The 17,415-nt window shown below is 27.6% G+C and overlaps 1 protein-coding gene across 4 annotated transcripts in view; it reads right to left on the bottom strand.

Annotated features, from left to right (window-relative positions):
- Positions 1-2,380: 2,380 nt before the first annotated feature.
- LOC107436937 (somatostatin receptor type 5-like) overlaps positions 2,381-17,415 on the bottom strand; it is a 67,143-nt gene continuing 52,108 nt past the window's right edge. For 3 of the 4 annotated variants that reach the window (XM_071177428.1, XM_071177430.1, XM_016048773.3), the window contains exons 2-3: positions 7,248-7,450; positions 2,381-3,351 (exon numbers count right to left, since the gene is read on the bottom strand). In XM_071177428.1, the coding sequence (XP_071033529.1) occupies positions 2,532-3,351; positions 7,248-7,450 (1,023 nt within the window). In that variant the 3' untranslated portion in view covers positions 2,381-2,531. The remainder of the gene's footprint in view (positions 3,352-7,247; positions 7,451-17,415) is intronic. The other variant, XM_071177429.1, reaches the window with a different exon arrangement.

Below are 17,415 nucleotides of genomic sequence, written 5' to 3'. Positions count from 1 at the left end.
TTAAAACACAGAAGTTCAAATTTATGACCAATTACAGCAGGTAAAGTTTTAAAAAACTCACCCGCCAAAAAAAAGAGTCTTAAATAATGACAAATTAGTTTTAGGTAGTAAGCTAAATAAATTTCTTTTTAAAAGTAAAACTCAATTTTAAAAATATTTTAACATATCATCACTAAAAAAAATGCCCTATAAAGAGTTGTGGTAAGTAGTTTCAGTATCTTACACGTAGTAATTTCAAGCTATTATTAACATGACATTTTTTGCCCTATCTTTGCTCTTTTAATTTTAAATTTTTTCTTTTATTAAATTTTTACAAAAATTATAAAATAATATTTGTATAAACATTGTTTAGACACACAATTTTAATTAAAGTCTCAAAAAATTTAGGCTTTAAATTAGGATTTTGTATTTAAAACTATCATGTTTACTCTATTTGTGCATGATTATAGTAAAAAAAGAACATTTTTGTAAAAAACAAATAGCGTTGATAAGCATTAAATACGAGCTTTGCAGATTTTAAAATGGTCGCTCCTCCTCACTAATGCATGCTTGACACAATATCCTTTCACCCTTCCTGTAACCTATTTCAGGAAACTTTCTTGATCAGCACTTAGAAGGATAAGAGTAGCCTTGAGAAAACATAGCTTTAAAGTTGGTTTTACGTAATTTATCACTGAAATTTAAAGTCAGAAAGATATGGCTTGACTTCTTTTAACCGAATATTTCTCCTTGGATATAAACTTTAACAGAGGAATGCTTAGGAAATTTTTCTTTATATTTTAACAGTAATTCTTAGGAAATATACTCTTAAAAGCAGAAAGTCAAGGCTTTTTTTATAATAACAAGAATGCAACAGTGAAACTACGTAATTATATTTTAATCAGATTTCTTTTTAACTTGCTTACAAAATTAATTTCGAATTTTTTTTCCTTCATATTTTTATTTAGAGTGTATGTGTTTTTATACACTTTAATTAAAGAAGCTTATCCGGCAAAAAACAAAAACAAATGCATATATGCTTTTTCACCGGACACTTTAATTAAAATTTTCAATTAATTATTTTTGCTGAATTATTTTTATACCCTCAATTTTGCTTAATATCGTCAATGATACGAACAATTCTTCCAACCCCTCGGCATCCCTGAGGAGTAGCAATTTTTTAGGATGCAGTTGCTAAGAAAACAATATCATTTATCATCGTTTTTGGTTTATGTTAATAATTAAAAAAAAAGAAAGAAAGCAAAAGAAAAAAAAGATTTACACAAGGAAAAAAATGCATTTAAAAATTATTAATAAACTTCATTGTTTTTATTTTCAGTTGAAAAAATTTAATGTGTAGTTGCGTTTTAATGTAATTTTATCGATTATTAAAGCAATTTTTAAAAATGTTGTTGACAAAATATAGCTTTAAAACTAAACATAAAATTCTTGAAAAGTTATAATGTTTGAATGATTTATAAAATTTAAAGTTTTGAACTATCGAATTAATTATTAAAATATAAATAATATCATACCAATGTGCTGCAACTTCAAAACGGTGCTAAGTTGTACCATATTATTAGGACTAATGAATTCTTTTTGAAGTTTTTTATATGATGTTATGGTTCAGCAAGAACGGAATTCATATATTTAAGGGTTACAACAAATTCGCATGATATTATTAGTTAAAAATATCGATAAATTCCATATGTGCATCTCAAAGAGGGAAATAAAGTTTTCCATCTTTGATACACTTTACAGGTATTCTTTAAATACACTGTAAAGAATTTTGGATCAAATTATGTTATACAGTACCGGCATTTTTGGTACATCATCCGTAAAAGTTATTTTTACTGTAGTTTTATGAGTAATATTTATTTAATTCGAGTGATTCAGTGATTTTAAGGTAAATATTACTGTAAAAATTACGATATATCAGATTTTTTTCTGCCGTAACATGTTCCGGTAACGTTGAAATTCACAGCAAAAAGTGCCAGCACCCTGAGTGACGGTACTTACCGTAATTTGATCCGAAATTTTTTACAGTGTCAGCTATTTCTCCACCTCTATCTACTTTAAATCGTCATCTGCAGTTTGTGAAACGAATATTGCTCAAAATATATAGGTTTGAAATATTTCATACGCATTTGCTTTGATTTCTCGGCTTTAATGAAATAACTACGGGGAAATGTACCGACTTCCTCAGTGTCGGTACTTCTTACTGTAATTTGATTCAGAATTTTTTATAATGTAGTGTAGCTTAATAGAAATGTCCATCGGCCAGTTGATTGGATCCTTGTATATAACTTATGTGCTGCATGGAACAGTCACTGTGCAAATCATCACTACACACTAAAAGCTTCACTGTGTTCGAAGCAATCAGTTGTAAAAAATATACAAATGAAAAAAACAAAGATATTTTATTTACAAATAATTACATATGTAGCAAAAACGTGAGTGTTTAGCACAGTAAAAATTTATTTTTAGCAAAGGATTATATACAGCAATAGTTTAAAAATACAACCATTTGTCAGCCGGAAAGACTGAACACTTCAATATACCATTTTTTTCTTGGTGTTAGGGTAATGGACTTGCATTTCTTTTTTAAAACTAGTCATTCTTCTGAAAGCGGATCTAAAATCTTTGTTTTTCCAACCATAAATAATAGGATTCATCGCGGACTTTCCAAAATAACAACAGACTACAAAAGGCTTAAAATAAGCTATCTTCTCTTGATTCACGCCATCTAGGTATCTCATCGTAATCACCGTCAGGTAAGGTAGGAAACCTAACAAATTCACACCCATTACTAGAGCCATCATTTTAGCAGTTTTGGCTTCTTGTCTCGTTTTGTTGCTATAATCTAGAGCCACGACAGCTCGCTTGTGCTTTAATGCAGCCTTGAAAATTATTATATACAGAGTTGTAGTAATGACAAATGTTCCTGTCACTACAGATGCTACAGCACCCAAAGCATAATTTGCTGTATGTGTATAATATAAGTCACACTCATTCTTTGGATGAAATGTGTCACCTATTCCTGCCAAAGGTAAAGAGCTGACGACTCCCATTGATAGCCACACTATAAGAACGTATATTGATGCATATCTGGTTCGCATGACTCGCATGTAGGATAATGGGTGCAAAATGGCGATGTAGCGATCCACAGCAGCTCCAACACAACACAAAAGAGAACATCCCGAAGTGTATATGGTGAACCAGTATCTCAACAAGCAAGTGATACGATTGCAAGACAATGACATCATGTCGAAATAAAACAGGATGTAGTAAGGGACGTTGAGACCAACCAACAAATCGGCTGCTGCCAGGCCAAGAATAAATACATTTGTAACACTGCGAAGTTGACGATATCTTAAAAAGAAGGAAAAAAAGTGAAATTAAAGCATAATTTGTAGTGATATTTTCAAAAATAAATTTAGTTCTCATTAATATAAAAAGTACACTTTTAAATGCCATTTCCTTTCAGTAACAATTAAAAAATGTTGTCTTAGCGCAAGACTTTTAATAAATGTTATCATATTCAATAAGCAATATCTATATTATATAAAACGCTAATACGTATGTATCAATAAAACTGATGATATTTCTTTTCTCGCGTTGGCAACAATTTTCATTTTTAATTGATAGGCTTCGGCGCGNCAATAAGCAATATATTGTTATAAATTTTAAGAGATTTAAAAAAAATTAACAGTGTGCATGATTATAATTTTTCAGAAATAGTAAAAAATAGCTGAAGAAGATGAAAATCAAAGAAAAAATTGCAGGCACATATTTCACAATTGAAAGTAAGTAACAATTACATTCATAAAGTAATTGTAATTTGGGTAGAAATAAATAATAAAATATTTAAAACATAAAATTCATTTCACGACATTTAGTAAAAAAGTTTTGAAAAAGCCAGCTGTCATCCAGATGTTTCATAGAGTTTTATGGTTCATAGGTATAATTTTGAAGTTAGCGGTATGTGGGTTTTAATTTGATCCGCATTGTGCTCTGGTTGAATATTGCTTCATAGAGTAGCTACTGATGTGAAACTGAGTAGGCTTCAGTCAATACTAAGGATTGAGACCCAATTTCTCACAATGGCGACTCAGTGTCTTACTCGCGCTGCCATCATAGCAGTTAACGATTGGAATTAATTCTTGTGTATTTATTTCGAAAATTTTCCTTAAGATTTTTAAAAGAAAAAATAATATTTTTCTGCTGTATCTATTGCCTATCCAGAGAAAAGCACTGGAAAGTGAAAGGCAAATAAAATGATGTACTTCTTAAGGAAGACGTGTATGCCAAATAAAAAAAGAGTGATTATATTTCTCTGCATTTGCGAAGTTTATGCGATGTTGTAAGGTGTGTCCGACTGAAATAAAGCCACTTTGATTTTGTGCCATAACTAGACATGAAGCTAGTCAATGAGGATGAAGCATCTATATTAATAAAACTTAATACAAATTCATATTTGCAAGTGGTAATTTTCCTTCTAGAAAAAAACCTAATGACAAACTCATCTATTGCCATTTGTAGAATCCATATACAAAGTTGAATTTTTGCAGCTGGTTAACATAGCCATTTGCACATAACAAGAGTTTCATGAGGTTGAGTTTTCGATAATAGGGTACATTTCATGGAATGGCCAGCTCAAATGGTGCCCTATATGATGTACCCTGCCTCTCCTCTAAGTTTGTATACGAAGTTCTAGGACACCCTGTAGACATTCTTGTGTCCAGTTATGACACAAAATCAAGGAAGCTCTATTTCGATAGGAAAAGCCTTCAAAGAAATTTTTATTAACTTCAATTGGAAGGATCTAATAATTGAATGAGAGCAGAACTAGCTCAAGAATCGAAAAGAAGGATTTAACAATCATTAAACAAATTTCTTGCATTATGGTGAACGATGATCACATTTGAGAGACCACTATGTTGAGAGTAACATTTGTTTTAAATATGAAATATTACGAAGTTTTAAAGATGCATTCTGAGTCAGCAAAGACAGTTCGTAATATTCATGGTCTGAATATGTTCTAAATATTAATTTTTACAAAGTTCTAAAAATACACCCCGCCTCAGCGTTAAAATTATATACAATATTCCTGGTGTCGATTTCAGGTCCGATGAATAAGTAAAAATATATTCTCTTAAAAGTCTTTCAAATTTATGAAATTTTCTGAATTTTACAAAAAATTATTTAGAGCAATGACTTGTTGTAGATGTAGATGTGGTGAGTATGAAAAGATGAACCTGTGAATCAGAGTAATAGTACACAGTAAAGTTAGTTACGTTTTTAAAATTGAAAGTATTAAATCGGAAGAAATACTACCCTTAAAATAAATTAACTAAATGAAGACGTGAAAACCACTTTGATTTTTCGATGATTATGAAGAGCATTTCTGATAATCACTTCTTCCACTCTCAGATACAAAACTCTCTCTTAAGACGATTCTGCAGTCCTTGAACTGTACTTCACTAATTTTGAGATTTTTCAAAAATTTATCAATCTGTATGGTGGTCAAAGAGTTGGCCTCATAACTGGAAGGTCTCGGATTCGAATCCCTCTTCGGATACGAATGTGTTTTATTTCTCTGTTCTATCTGTCCTTGTGTTGTTGGAGTAACGTTGATCCACCTATTTTACACGCACGAAAAATTTATCTGCAATCTATTCGTTAGTTACCACTTCGTTAGTTAGCACTTTTAGTGCCTCATGGTACTTAAAAAAAAAGTAATAAAATAGAATGTCGAAAGATTTCTTTCCTTCTGACGATATCCTTATCCTCGAAAAAGTGTCGATAGTTATTTCTTCACTTTGACTAAATCTTTGTTCGGTGCATTTACTAGGAAATGGGTTCGTCAAAAAGGAAGAAAGTTTCTTGAGATTTGAGTATTCATTTTTTACAGTGTAGTTGTACTTCATCACTTTGCTATTTACTTTGACAAACTATTTTTGACATTTCAAATTTCATCGTTACGATCAATGACCTTGATAATGAAACAAGAATACTAAGAATTGAGGGTGAGGATTGTCGAAAATTATGCTTATAATCAATTAATAATAAATGCATAAATTTTTAATCCAAAGGATCGAAACCTTTCATTCAATCAAGAATTTCCAACGTTTAATGAAGCTAAATCTAAGAAATTTGCTTGTTAAATTCTAATTAGCATAAAACTTTAAACTTGCATTATTACGCTCATATCTTTAATTTTTTAATTTGTATTATATTAAATTAAATGATAAATGCATTTTGAATTAAATATATAATTTTGAAATATAATTCATAATTTAGCAACATAATGTATGGTAGCCAACACCATTAAAATGACTCAGCTCTAAAATGTTTAATTCAACGCGCATTTTATTCCGACAATTTACATTGATTTTTAGCGAAAATTATTTCTAACGCTTCTATCTTGGTTATTGTATTAAAACGCTGCGTCGCTAAACACCTGCGACCACTACACTTTCGAAAGAAAATTACCAAATTCTCTTCACTTCATTTGAAAAAAAAAATATTCACGCTTCGAATAGTCGGGTAGTCTCTATGTAAAATTAGGAACTTCGGCGTACCTTAGGATTTTAAACCAAATTATAGAATCTCGAAATAGAAGGACTTATATGTTAAATTGTAAGCAGAAAATTTCTCAGTTTTAATGTTTCATTTTTCTAAACTTGTTACTAACTTTTAGAATTTCTGTCTGAAACGTTAGGTTTTTGAGGCATTAATTGAATTATTGGAGATTTAATGAAACACATTTAATGAGATTTTAGAGTGACCAAACATTAAATGAGAATTTAAAAAATAAAATAGTAGATGATGAGGTAATGATAAATAGGCAAAACGATTAGATTTAAATTGCGTCGTAATGGAATCGGGAATTAGATGTATAAAAACAAATCCGTGTTAATTAAAAAAATTCTATTTTTTTTTTAATTAAATAATTTTTTTAAAATTTTGATGATGACTAAAATTTTTTGAAAAATTTGTTTGCTTGCTAAGAAATCTAAATCATTGTAAATCAATCGTGAAGGGATTGGTGAAAGAAACGAAGAGGGGAATGAACTGAATACTCTAGCTTTAATATTAAGTTTCAACTCCTAATACATCTTTTAACTTAATTTTTGAAAGGGTTTTCTAAAAATATGTGGTAAAGGCGGTCATTGAGAAACACTTTTCAGACTTTGCATTATTAGTGTAATGACTATAGCTACAAAGTAATATGTAATTCTTTAGTCCCAGACTTCAAAACTCACTTTTTGTACCTTAGAACGGCAAAGACGACTAGAGTATTTCCAACAATAGTTGCTATGCAAAGAAGAATATCAAATATGATGACTATGATTAGCGTGCGGCTCAAACGAGGCTGGAAACAAGTTGATTCACTCGCTGGATTTAAAGTCTCTGACGAATTCTCATCATTTTCCACTGACTTGTTGCTCATTTCTTGAGTTAAAATCTAAAAAATTAAGAAAAAGAGTATGTTTAAGAGGAGTATACGTGCAATAAACTTACAATACAATCAATTTAAGAATACTTTTATTTAAGTACCTTCAATTGAGACAAATGTTTTTACTTTGGTTTTATTCATTCACTAAATAAGAGATGACCCCTTAAAAAATTTTAGGTTTTTTTTGAGATTTGAATGAGGTTGTTTTGAGGTGTCATGGTTTAGTTGAGGTTTATTCAAAGTTCATTTAAAAAAAAACCTTAAAATGCCAATCTCCCAAGGTGTATAATCAAGGCGTATGAATTTGTTTTTATTCACATTTGAGGTTGATAGAAATCTTCTTTAGAGCAACCAGCTTAGAGAGGTTGTTTTTGAGGAGTATGGATTCTACACTTTAAGCAAAGATGTATATTTGAGGTGTGAATAATTTCACCCGATCTAAAGTAAAATTTTTTCTGAGTTATATATAAGGTTGATTTTGTGAGGTGTAAATCAGGTTAAATTAAGGTTTAAATTTTTGGTGGCAAAAAATAGGTTATTTTTGGTGAAATTACATTTTATTTTTTACTCAGGTTTATTTTTTGAAACAGTGAACCTCAAAAGCACCTGATATTTTGTAAAGGGAAAACTGATTTATATCTAATGTGGGTCTGCTAATAAAAAGAGTTCGGTCATTCCGAGCAAAAGAGCCGATATTATCATTCAAATTCCAGTTCGATTTTATTAAAAACTAGAAAAATTGATATCGCTGCAAATGCACAGTGGGCCAGCATCCAAGGTTTCGTGGCCAAAATTAGTATTTCGATAAAATCTGTTTCAAAATTTGGGGATTTTTATTTAGGGGTTTTTATCTGCAGGTAAATTGAATTCATAGTTAAAATTTTGAAATACACTAAAAATACCAAAAAACAAAGCAAAATGGTGGCTGAAATATGGTGAGCAGAAATAAAAAAATATTATAATACGTTAAAATAATTAAGTATAGCAATGAAAATATAATAATTTTCATAATTTCTTATTAAAAATGAAAAACAAATTATATTTCCGAAGTAATATAACAAAATAACGCTAATTAGTTACAAAATGACGCGAAAACATGAAGAAAAAAACATAATTTTTTTTGTTGGTATATTTAGTCCACCTTTGAAATATGGGCAAAATGGGGCAGGTTTTTTCGAAAGAAGAAACATCAAAGAAGGCAACAAAAAAAAAGTTTAGCTAATTATCTCGTGGAACTTTTTGGAGATTAGTTTCGAAAGTGATTCATACATTGCAAAATGTCAAATGATACGATATAAACTATAAGTTTGTCAAGAGTATTGACTAATCCAACAAATTGAAAAGTTGTACTATAATTTCAGACTAATTACTCTAATAAAAATGTAACAGAAAGGTGAAATTCCTATATATATTTCTGAAATATAAATTTAAAAGTTACATTTTAAAAAGACTTTTTTAACATATTTTTAACTTACATTCTCTCGTACTCGTATTTTAACTACTCTCGTCGGTTCAAAAAGTAATTTATAATGTTTGGAATGATTATGAGTACTTAATTTGAGCAATATTAAAACTGCTTACACATATTTTAGTTGGAAATGTAATTTTGACTTTTGGCCGAAGATCATGGTCTTCTGGCCCACAGTGAAATGGCGTAGACAATTCGTTCATGCATGCTATTTAATTTTTTTCACTTATTTATTTATTTTACTTATTTTTTTATTTAACTTATTTTTTTATTTAACTTATTTTTTCATTTCATTTATTTTTTTGTGTTACTTATTTATTTAATTATACGTATATTGATTTCCCTTTTCTATTTATTTTAATTTTATTTATTGAATTTATATGTTTGTTTTTTCATACATTTATTTAAATTTTTCATAAGTTTCTTGAATTCATTTTTCCTTATTTTACATAAAAAAATATTTTTAAGCTTAGAGAAGAAAAGAAAGATACCGAAAACATCATATGCTTTGTTACACAGGATATGATTTTCTATAATCTCATGAAGTAAGGAAAAGCGGATGAACAGTTTCGTCGAGATCGATGGCATGATTTTGAGAAATAAGTTAAAAAGAAATCGCAATTTAAATCTGTAGATAAGTATCTTCTGCAAATAACTTTGCATTGATCGTTTTAACTCCTCCAAAAGTTTGACTTCAGAAAGCTCTTCTTAACGCATTATTTTATTCACTATCACATTTCAGATTTCTTTTTTATTCTCGGGAATTGAAACTTGCATCTTAAGATAAGAAGTTAACAACTAATAAAAAAGAAATTTGAAAAACTAAATCTTACTTTAACCACCTTTTACACACGACTGCAGTATGAATGAAGTAAATAAATAAATGAAAAAAAAAATTGGTTTTTTAGGCGACTGTTGTGCTAATTGATGCTAAAAAGTTTTTAAAAAAATTCCTTAAAACTAGGAGGCTTCGCCCCCTGCTCGCTGTTGCTCGCTAACCCTGCTAACTGTTGCCAGCGCGAGAAAAGAAATATCATCGGTTTTATTGATACATACATACGTACGTATTAGCGTTTTATATAAAAGAGAAGATAATTTAGCATTCGTGCAATTATATGCAGAACTAAATATAATTAATTTTGTTTTTCAATTTGCACATTATACATAATATTAATTTAACAAATTAATTTAAACAAATGATTTTTACTGATCTATATCAGTATAAACAAATAAATTTAGTAGTCTACCTTTTGGTTTTCTAATATTTATCTATTTCTAATTTATTTTATGGTGGAATCAAAATAATTTCCAAAATCTAACTGTAATTTATTCTTTGCATTAGTATTTGTTATAACGATAATCATAGCAGCAAGAATAATCATTTATTAGATTTGTAGCTTCCAATTTTTTTATTTTCGATATTACAATCTAGTAGAGCATATTGCTCAATAATCCATGATTATGATCTATCATTGATCTGAATTATCAAAACGGACAAAGAACTCGAAAATAATTTGTTATTTTGCATTTTAAAGACTATCATGTTTATTATTTATTAACAAAATGTAATGAGAAAGGCTAAATAATTATTTTACTCGACGCATTCCGAAATAAACTTTTTGAGTTTTGCTTTACCTCATTGAATAAACAATGGAAATTTAGCATTTCTAAATGAAAAAGCAATAACCTATTCACTACAAATTCTTCAAGTAAACATGATTTTTTTTAAAAATTACTTCTTTTTTTAGTTTTATAATAATAAGAAGAAATAAACAGCTTAGCGTGATAAACTTCAGTAAATGTAAGCAATTTTATCGAATAAACTACTCGAATTTCTCTTTTCGCAATTTATTTTCTTAAATGACCAACATGATTTACCAAAATATAACCTAAGAAATAGATTTTGGAACAGAAAAGGAAACAAGTAATGCCCTCTATTCTCATTTTGATCTATCCGAATTTTGCATTGATAAATAAGACATAAATTAAAAGAGATTCAAGTATGATTTTTTAAATTAAGCGAAGAGTTTTGTCATGTAAAATCTTTTTGTTATCTAGATCTAAAAGAAAGATTGTTTAAATAGAGTTAGTTGCTGGTATAGAAATGCTTCCATATTTTTGTCCTACTCCTGTATGTTTTTGTTGTTTCTAATACCACTTGCGAATACCAGCAAGCCTGCTTAGTGAAATCAAGCGAATTTAAGGCAGGGAGTGCTTTTCTTGTTTCTCAGGGGCCAAGAGTACGACCAAGATCTATTGCCAAGAATATCTATTATGAGAAGGTATGATTTGTTATGGGAATATGGAAGACTTCGTGACCTGACAGATTTAACATAGTCATCATTTACTACTCAGGGATCGAACTCAAGACCCATTGGACATGGGCCCAACGTCTAACTAACCAAACTAGTCCGGCCTCTGTTTGTTTTTAGTTGTATAATAAAGATATTTATATTCTCATAATATTCTCATCTTCATTTATGTTCTCATGAGAATATTTGCCTAAATTTGTAAATTGAATGAAATACTTTTATTAAATATAACTTCTATTCACTTCGTTTAACTCAGCCAAGTTTGAATTTATATTAATATTCTCTCAGTGCGGTGTGTATTTTCTATATTTTCTATAAGGATTCTCACTTTATATTTTATCGCAAAATAAAATTTACTGACTCTTATGTGTGTCCTATCTTACAGTTATTAGAAATTTTAGTATTACTGAAAATAAAAATGATGGCGGTGACATTACACCAAGTAGTATAAGGAATATTCTTGGGGTCTCACTACTCCAGGAACTTGCTAACATAGAGTTAGTATAGAAAATGTTTCCATATTTTCGTCCAACTACTGCATGTTTCAAATTGTATAATAAAGAAATTTATGTTCTCATATGCTATTTATGATGTTCTCACAATGTTCTCACCTTTTATGTTCTCATAAGATTATTTAGATAAATTTGTGAATTGAATAAAATAATTTTATTTTACTTCTATTCACTTCCTTTAACTAAGCCTAGTTCGAATAAGCCTAGTTCGAATTTATATTAGCATTCTCTCTGTGTGGTGCGTATTTTCTGTACGCAAAGTTAAGGATTCTCACTTTATATTTTATCGTAAAATAAACTTTAATGACCCTTATGCGTATCCTATCTCACAGTAATTATAAATTTTAGTAATGTTGAAAAACAAAAATGATGGCGGTGACTTTACACCAAGTAATGTGAATAATATTTTTGGTGGCCCACTACACCAGGAATAATCTTTAGTCTTGGTGTAATGAAACGCCTAGTAGTTGTCATCACTTTTGATGTTGAGATGTACAAAAATTGTTTTAACAGGTGAGTTTTAACGGAGAAAATCTTACTTAAAATAATTTGTTTAGTTAAATTTAAAGGAAAATTGGAAAGGGATTATAATTTCCTGTAGAACCTCATTTATTATTCATTCAATAAAAATAATTTTAGAACTAAAAATTTTGTTTAGCAAAATTTATCTTCTTGAATAGTAAGCTCTGTATTCTTACAAACTTTTCCTTCGGAATTTAATTCCTTTTTTCCTTTAGACCTGTACAGTGTATGTGTGTTTGTGCCTAAAGTTTTCTTTTTTTTCAATTACTTTAACGTCATTTATACGCTGGTTTCCAATAAGACTTTTTTTTTCAAACAAAATAAATGTTTTTAAAGATCGGATCCCAAAAATATTTTAGATGCTTGCCTGCTGTAATTTATTTCATCACGTTAATGCTGTTTTTGTAGTGTTTTGTTTCATTTTATTATATTGTATTCGCATTACGTGTTCATTTTAACAAGCCAATTATTAGCTAAACTATTTTTTATCTGTTGTAACTTCGGTTGGATTTCAAATTACTTAACATTTAAATTTGTTATTAATTTCAAATTCAGGAATAACAATATTTTAAGATAGTTAATAATAAAAGCAACATACTATTGATAATAATAATTTCAGAGTTCTATTATAATATATTATAACCAGGGCTGAGATTTTGATGGCCAAAAAATTCCTTAAAAATGCTCTTTAAGCATTTTTAAGGAATTTGAAAAAAAACTGAAAAAAACTAACTAGAAAATTTTCAAAAACATGTTTTATATTAACTTCTTTTAAAAATAAAAATTATAAATCACAACTTGTATTTATAAATTTTGTAAAAACTAGGTAATAATTAAAATAAATATGGAATTTATGAATAAAATAAAATGATATAAATGAATAAATACTTTATAAAGATGAATACAAATTTGTAAATTTTTAGTTACAATCTTTAATAAATCGAAATTGCATTGTATTATTAAATATTTTTTTGATATTCTGAAATTGAGAGATTATTTATATTCTATTTATTTTTGAAAAATTCTGTTCAATATCATTTCCTACTGGAGGATATTTAAAATGACAAGATTATAGCAATTTTATACTAATTAAGAAAATAATTAATTTACAAACAAGATGCTCTTAAAATTAAAAAAAAAAAGCATCATTCAAAATTTATAAAAAAATAAATAAAAAAGGAAAAAAAAAGTTCCCAAAGCGAAAAAAAAAGGCAAAAAAAAAAACTATAAATAATGCTTATATGAATTATGCCATAAATGAAAAAAAAATGCATTTATCATCAACTTCCCAGATCTGACTCGTCACAGTTTAAAATAAACAATACAGCTTAATGTAAGCAATTTATTAAGTTTTTCGAAAATATTGCTATATTTCAGTTTTACTTTTTTTTTATAAACAAATATAAAAATCCTAGCTCAGTAATACAATTTTGAATTAGCTAGCTTATTTCAATTAAAAATTAAAAATAGCCTCATTATTTTTTTACGCATGAAAGAAAGTAAATGTGGTAACTCTTTAATATGCAACACTTTAAATTTTAATGCCATATTGTACACGCATTCCTTTCCAAAACATTTTCGTGTTTCATTAATTTTTCATTGCGGAACAGTAAATAAGAAATGCAGAAAACACGATCAATGTGATACCAAAACCAAGCATATGAATTTTTCTTTTAATATTATATTTATTTCTACAACTGTATAACAATAAATAATAAAGGAATGAAATTGGATATGAAATCAAAAGTTATTATTTTGTGGAAAGAAAGTAATATCGCTCAAACTAAATATCATTTTCATTATGTTTATTCGTATCTGTCAACTATCAAAGGACAAAAACAAAAATAGTTCAAACGTATGATTACATAAATGTTTTCCTTACGATTTTAAACATTTATTTTGAGCAAAAAAAATTTATAAATTAATACATAAATGTTTTTAATTGATCGAACATATTTATATGTGCAAATTTTTGTTTTATATTTTTTCAATTAAATGTGCGTATTTTAAATTTTTCATTCAAGTTAGAAAGCATGATAAACAGATCTTAATTTCATAAAAAAGTATTTAATAAATGCTCCGCTAAAATATTTAGAGCCGATACTAAAGTAAAAATATCAAATTTTTGCTTTATTTTTAAGAAAAAAAACTTGTTCTTTATTTTTTAAAATCAGGTAACTATTAAACTTCTTTTTTCCAATGTAATTAAAGTAAACACTTCACATATAAAAATTAAATTCCTTTATCTAAGTTGTTAAAAGCTGCACAACTTAAAAACTTCCTCTTTCTCTCACTTTATTTTTTAAAAATATTCATAGCGGGATTCTCTTCTTTGTAATAAATAGTAAAAATTTTGATAAAATTCACAAATTTATTAACTTTAATGGAGCAATGCAGTAACTTACATTTAGAATTGCATCTCTTGAAAACAAGCAAAATAATATTTTAACACATAAAAGGGATGCATGGTGCGCGAAATCGAAAACGAAGCATCCTGAGTAACATTCTAATGATCGGATTTGCAAGTATCTCAATCTTAATGGCTGATCTCAAATACACTAACTGATAAGTGCAGATTGTTCCGTCATCAATAAACAGTTAGTTTTAATAATTGTTTTAAATCGTCTGCCGATATAATAACTGCAACTCCAGCTGGTTGCTAGGCAACCAAATGACTTTTTCTTATTATTAATGTTTTTGTTTATCGTTCGTCTCTGTATGTCTGTGGAAATAAAAGAATGTAAAAGCTAACACAGATCAAATTTTTTAAGTTACGAAATCAGTCATTAAACCGCACTTTCTCTCGATAAACCTCCCCTTTATAGAATTCGAATTTTTAAATCTCAAATTATGGACCCAATAGTTTGGTCAGGTGAGTAGCCCAGATTTTGGATCCCGAAATGTTAGTTTAACTTTTTGCTCATTTTGAAATATCTCGAGAACTTTCTAAGTGAATCAAAGATTGTTTGCACACAATCAAAAAATATATTTATCCAAAGAATAATTCCACGCGAAAAATAATTTTTAATCATTATTTATTATTTTTTTTAACATTTTATTTAATAATGGTTAAACAAATTTCGAATAGTAAAGTATACTATTTTTTAAAAAATTTTAAAGATTGTAATTTTTAAATAGAAAAATACAAACTTTAAGCTCTATCGGTCGAATATTTTCCAAATCATCAAATTTTAAAGAAGTTGTATAGTTAAAATTCGATTTTTTGAGAACCATTCGACCAATTTTGTTCAAATTTTCTATTTTGCTCTTAATTACATCCTTTAAATTGATGTAAAATTGGTTCACCTTACATCATCTCAAACTTTTTTTGACCATTATTATATAGAATATTAAAATTTTATAGTATTAAAATATTATAATATCAATATATAATAATAAAATATTATTGTGCATGGAATTATCTTTGAACGAATGCACCTTTTAATTGTGTGCAAAAATGCTTTGATTCCTTTAAAAAGCACTCGAGTTATGTATAAATACGTGCTGAAAGTAAAATTAACATTAAGTTATCCAAGCTATTCAGACTACATATTAAAGATAGAAGCTGCTCCTCATATTTTGACCGTTAAGAGCCCGAATCCGTAAAAAAGTATGTTTATGTTCTATATTATATGTTATATATGTGCTATATTATATGTTATATAGTTATATATATAGTTATGTGCTATATTATATGTTTCTATATTAATTTTAAGATATTTAAATCGTTTTATTATATTTATATTTTATGTAATATTTCTTATTATATTTTTATCACTATAAATTTTATTATTTTATTATTTTTATAAATAAAATCACCAATAAAAGAATTTTTCCAAGGAAATTTTCAATAATTACGTGCTTAAATAAAGCTTTATGTGAAAGTATAAGTTTTTTTATGTTTCTGGATAAATATTGTATTCCTTACATCCAAATATCTAAGAATTTTCGAAAAAAAAACGAATTGTAAAGATAGAGGCCTACTTATTTCCATGCAAAAACAAACACAGAAATACAATATTTTTCTTCAAAACAGTCAGAGATTACTTTACTTATCTTTTCAGAAAAAAAAAAAGATTGCTTAGCTTTAATATCTCTATGTTAATACTTAGCTAAAGGTATATTAAAAACTGTATCTGAAGTTATACGTTTATTTTTATCACCGAATGTAAATGATACGGACAAATATTTGCCTGAAAATATGGTATTTTTATAAGAAAGTCAAGAAAAATCTGTATTTTCTTAAGTTTGTCTTTAAAATATATTTTTTAGGTCTCGAATTCTCTTTATTGAACTATAGCGTTAAAATATTTTTTTATCAACTAGAGTTTCTGAGTATTAAATATATTTTAATAGTTAAATAGTTCGTAGTATCGCGCAAAAAATACTAATATTTTCCCTTATTATAATTAAAATTAAAACATAAAATTAAAACCTGACACAGCCATTAAAACTAAAACATAAAAATATAGTTATGAACAGTAATGTTCAAAAGCCTTAAAGTTATTTTTTTAGTTACTAAAATTTTTGAATATTAAACGTATAATCAGAATAGTTCAGAGAAAGCATAAAGAAATATTAACATTTGATCTTATGAAAGGTGATTACATAATTAATAAAAAATGATTTGCTCTTTTAAATTTTCTTGATATTAGAACGTAAAAATACAAACATGAATATTAGTGAAATTTAAAGTAATATCAATTTTCATTTTTTTAATTCAAGAAATTATGAAAATAGCATTCCTTAAATTCGTCGTTATTCATTACAATTCATTACTTAAAAAATATTTATACTAGAAATTTTAAACTTAAAATGTTTTTCAAAAAAGTAGCGAAAAGCTAGGGATATATTAAATATATTAAGCTTAAAATGGAGCAAACTGATTTCTAAAATTTGAGGGAAGTCAACAAAATCTTTTAATCCCAGCATCTTCAACGAAAACGAATTTTTTTTTAAATTGAAGTATTTTTCGGTTTACGCCAACGCTTCAAAAATTTAGAAAAAATTGTCCCTAATTTATAAAACGCCTCTCATATCAAAGAAAATTGGTGAAGAAGTTAAAATCAAAACCGCATTTTCCCAACATATACCAGCAATGTTCTTTATTAAGTAGGGGAGAGGGGGGCACATGTGATCATGGTATGTTTTACCAATATG

This window comes from Parasteatoda tepidariorum, chromosome 2 (genome assembly GCF_043381705.1).
Source record: "Parasteatoda tepidariorum isolate YZ-2023 chromosome 2, CAS_Ptep_4.0, whole genome shotgun sequence".
NCBI classification, from domain to species: domain Eukaryota; kingdom Metazoa; phylum Arthropoda; class Arachnida; order Araneae; family Theridiidae; genus Parasteatoda; species Parasteatoda tepidariorum.
The sequence above is the reverse complement of the archived record's forward strand: the minus strand, read 5'-3'. Positions and strand labels throughout refer to the sequence as shown.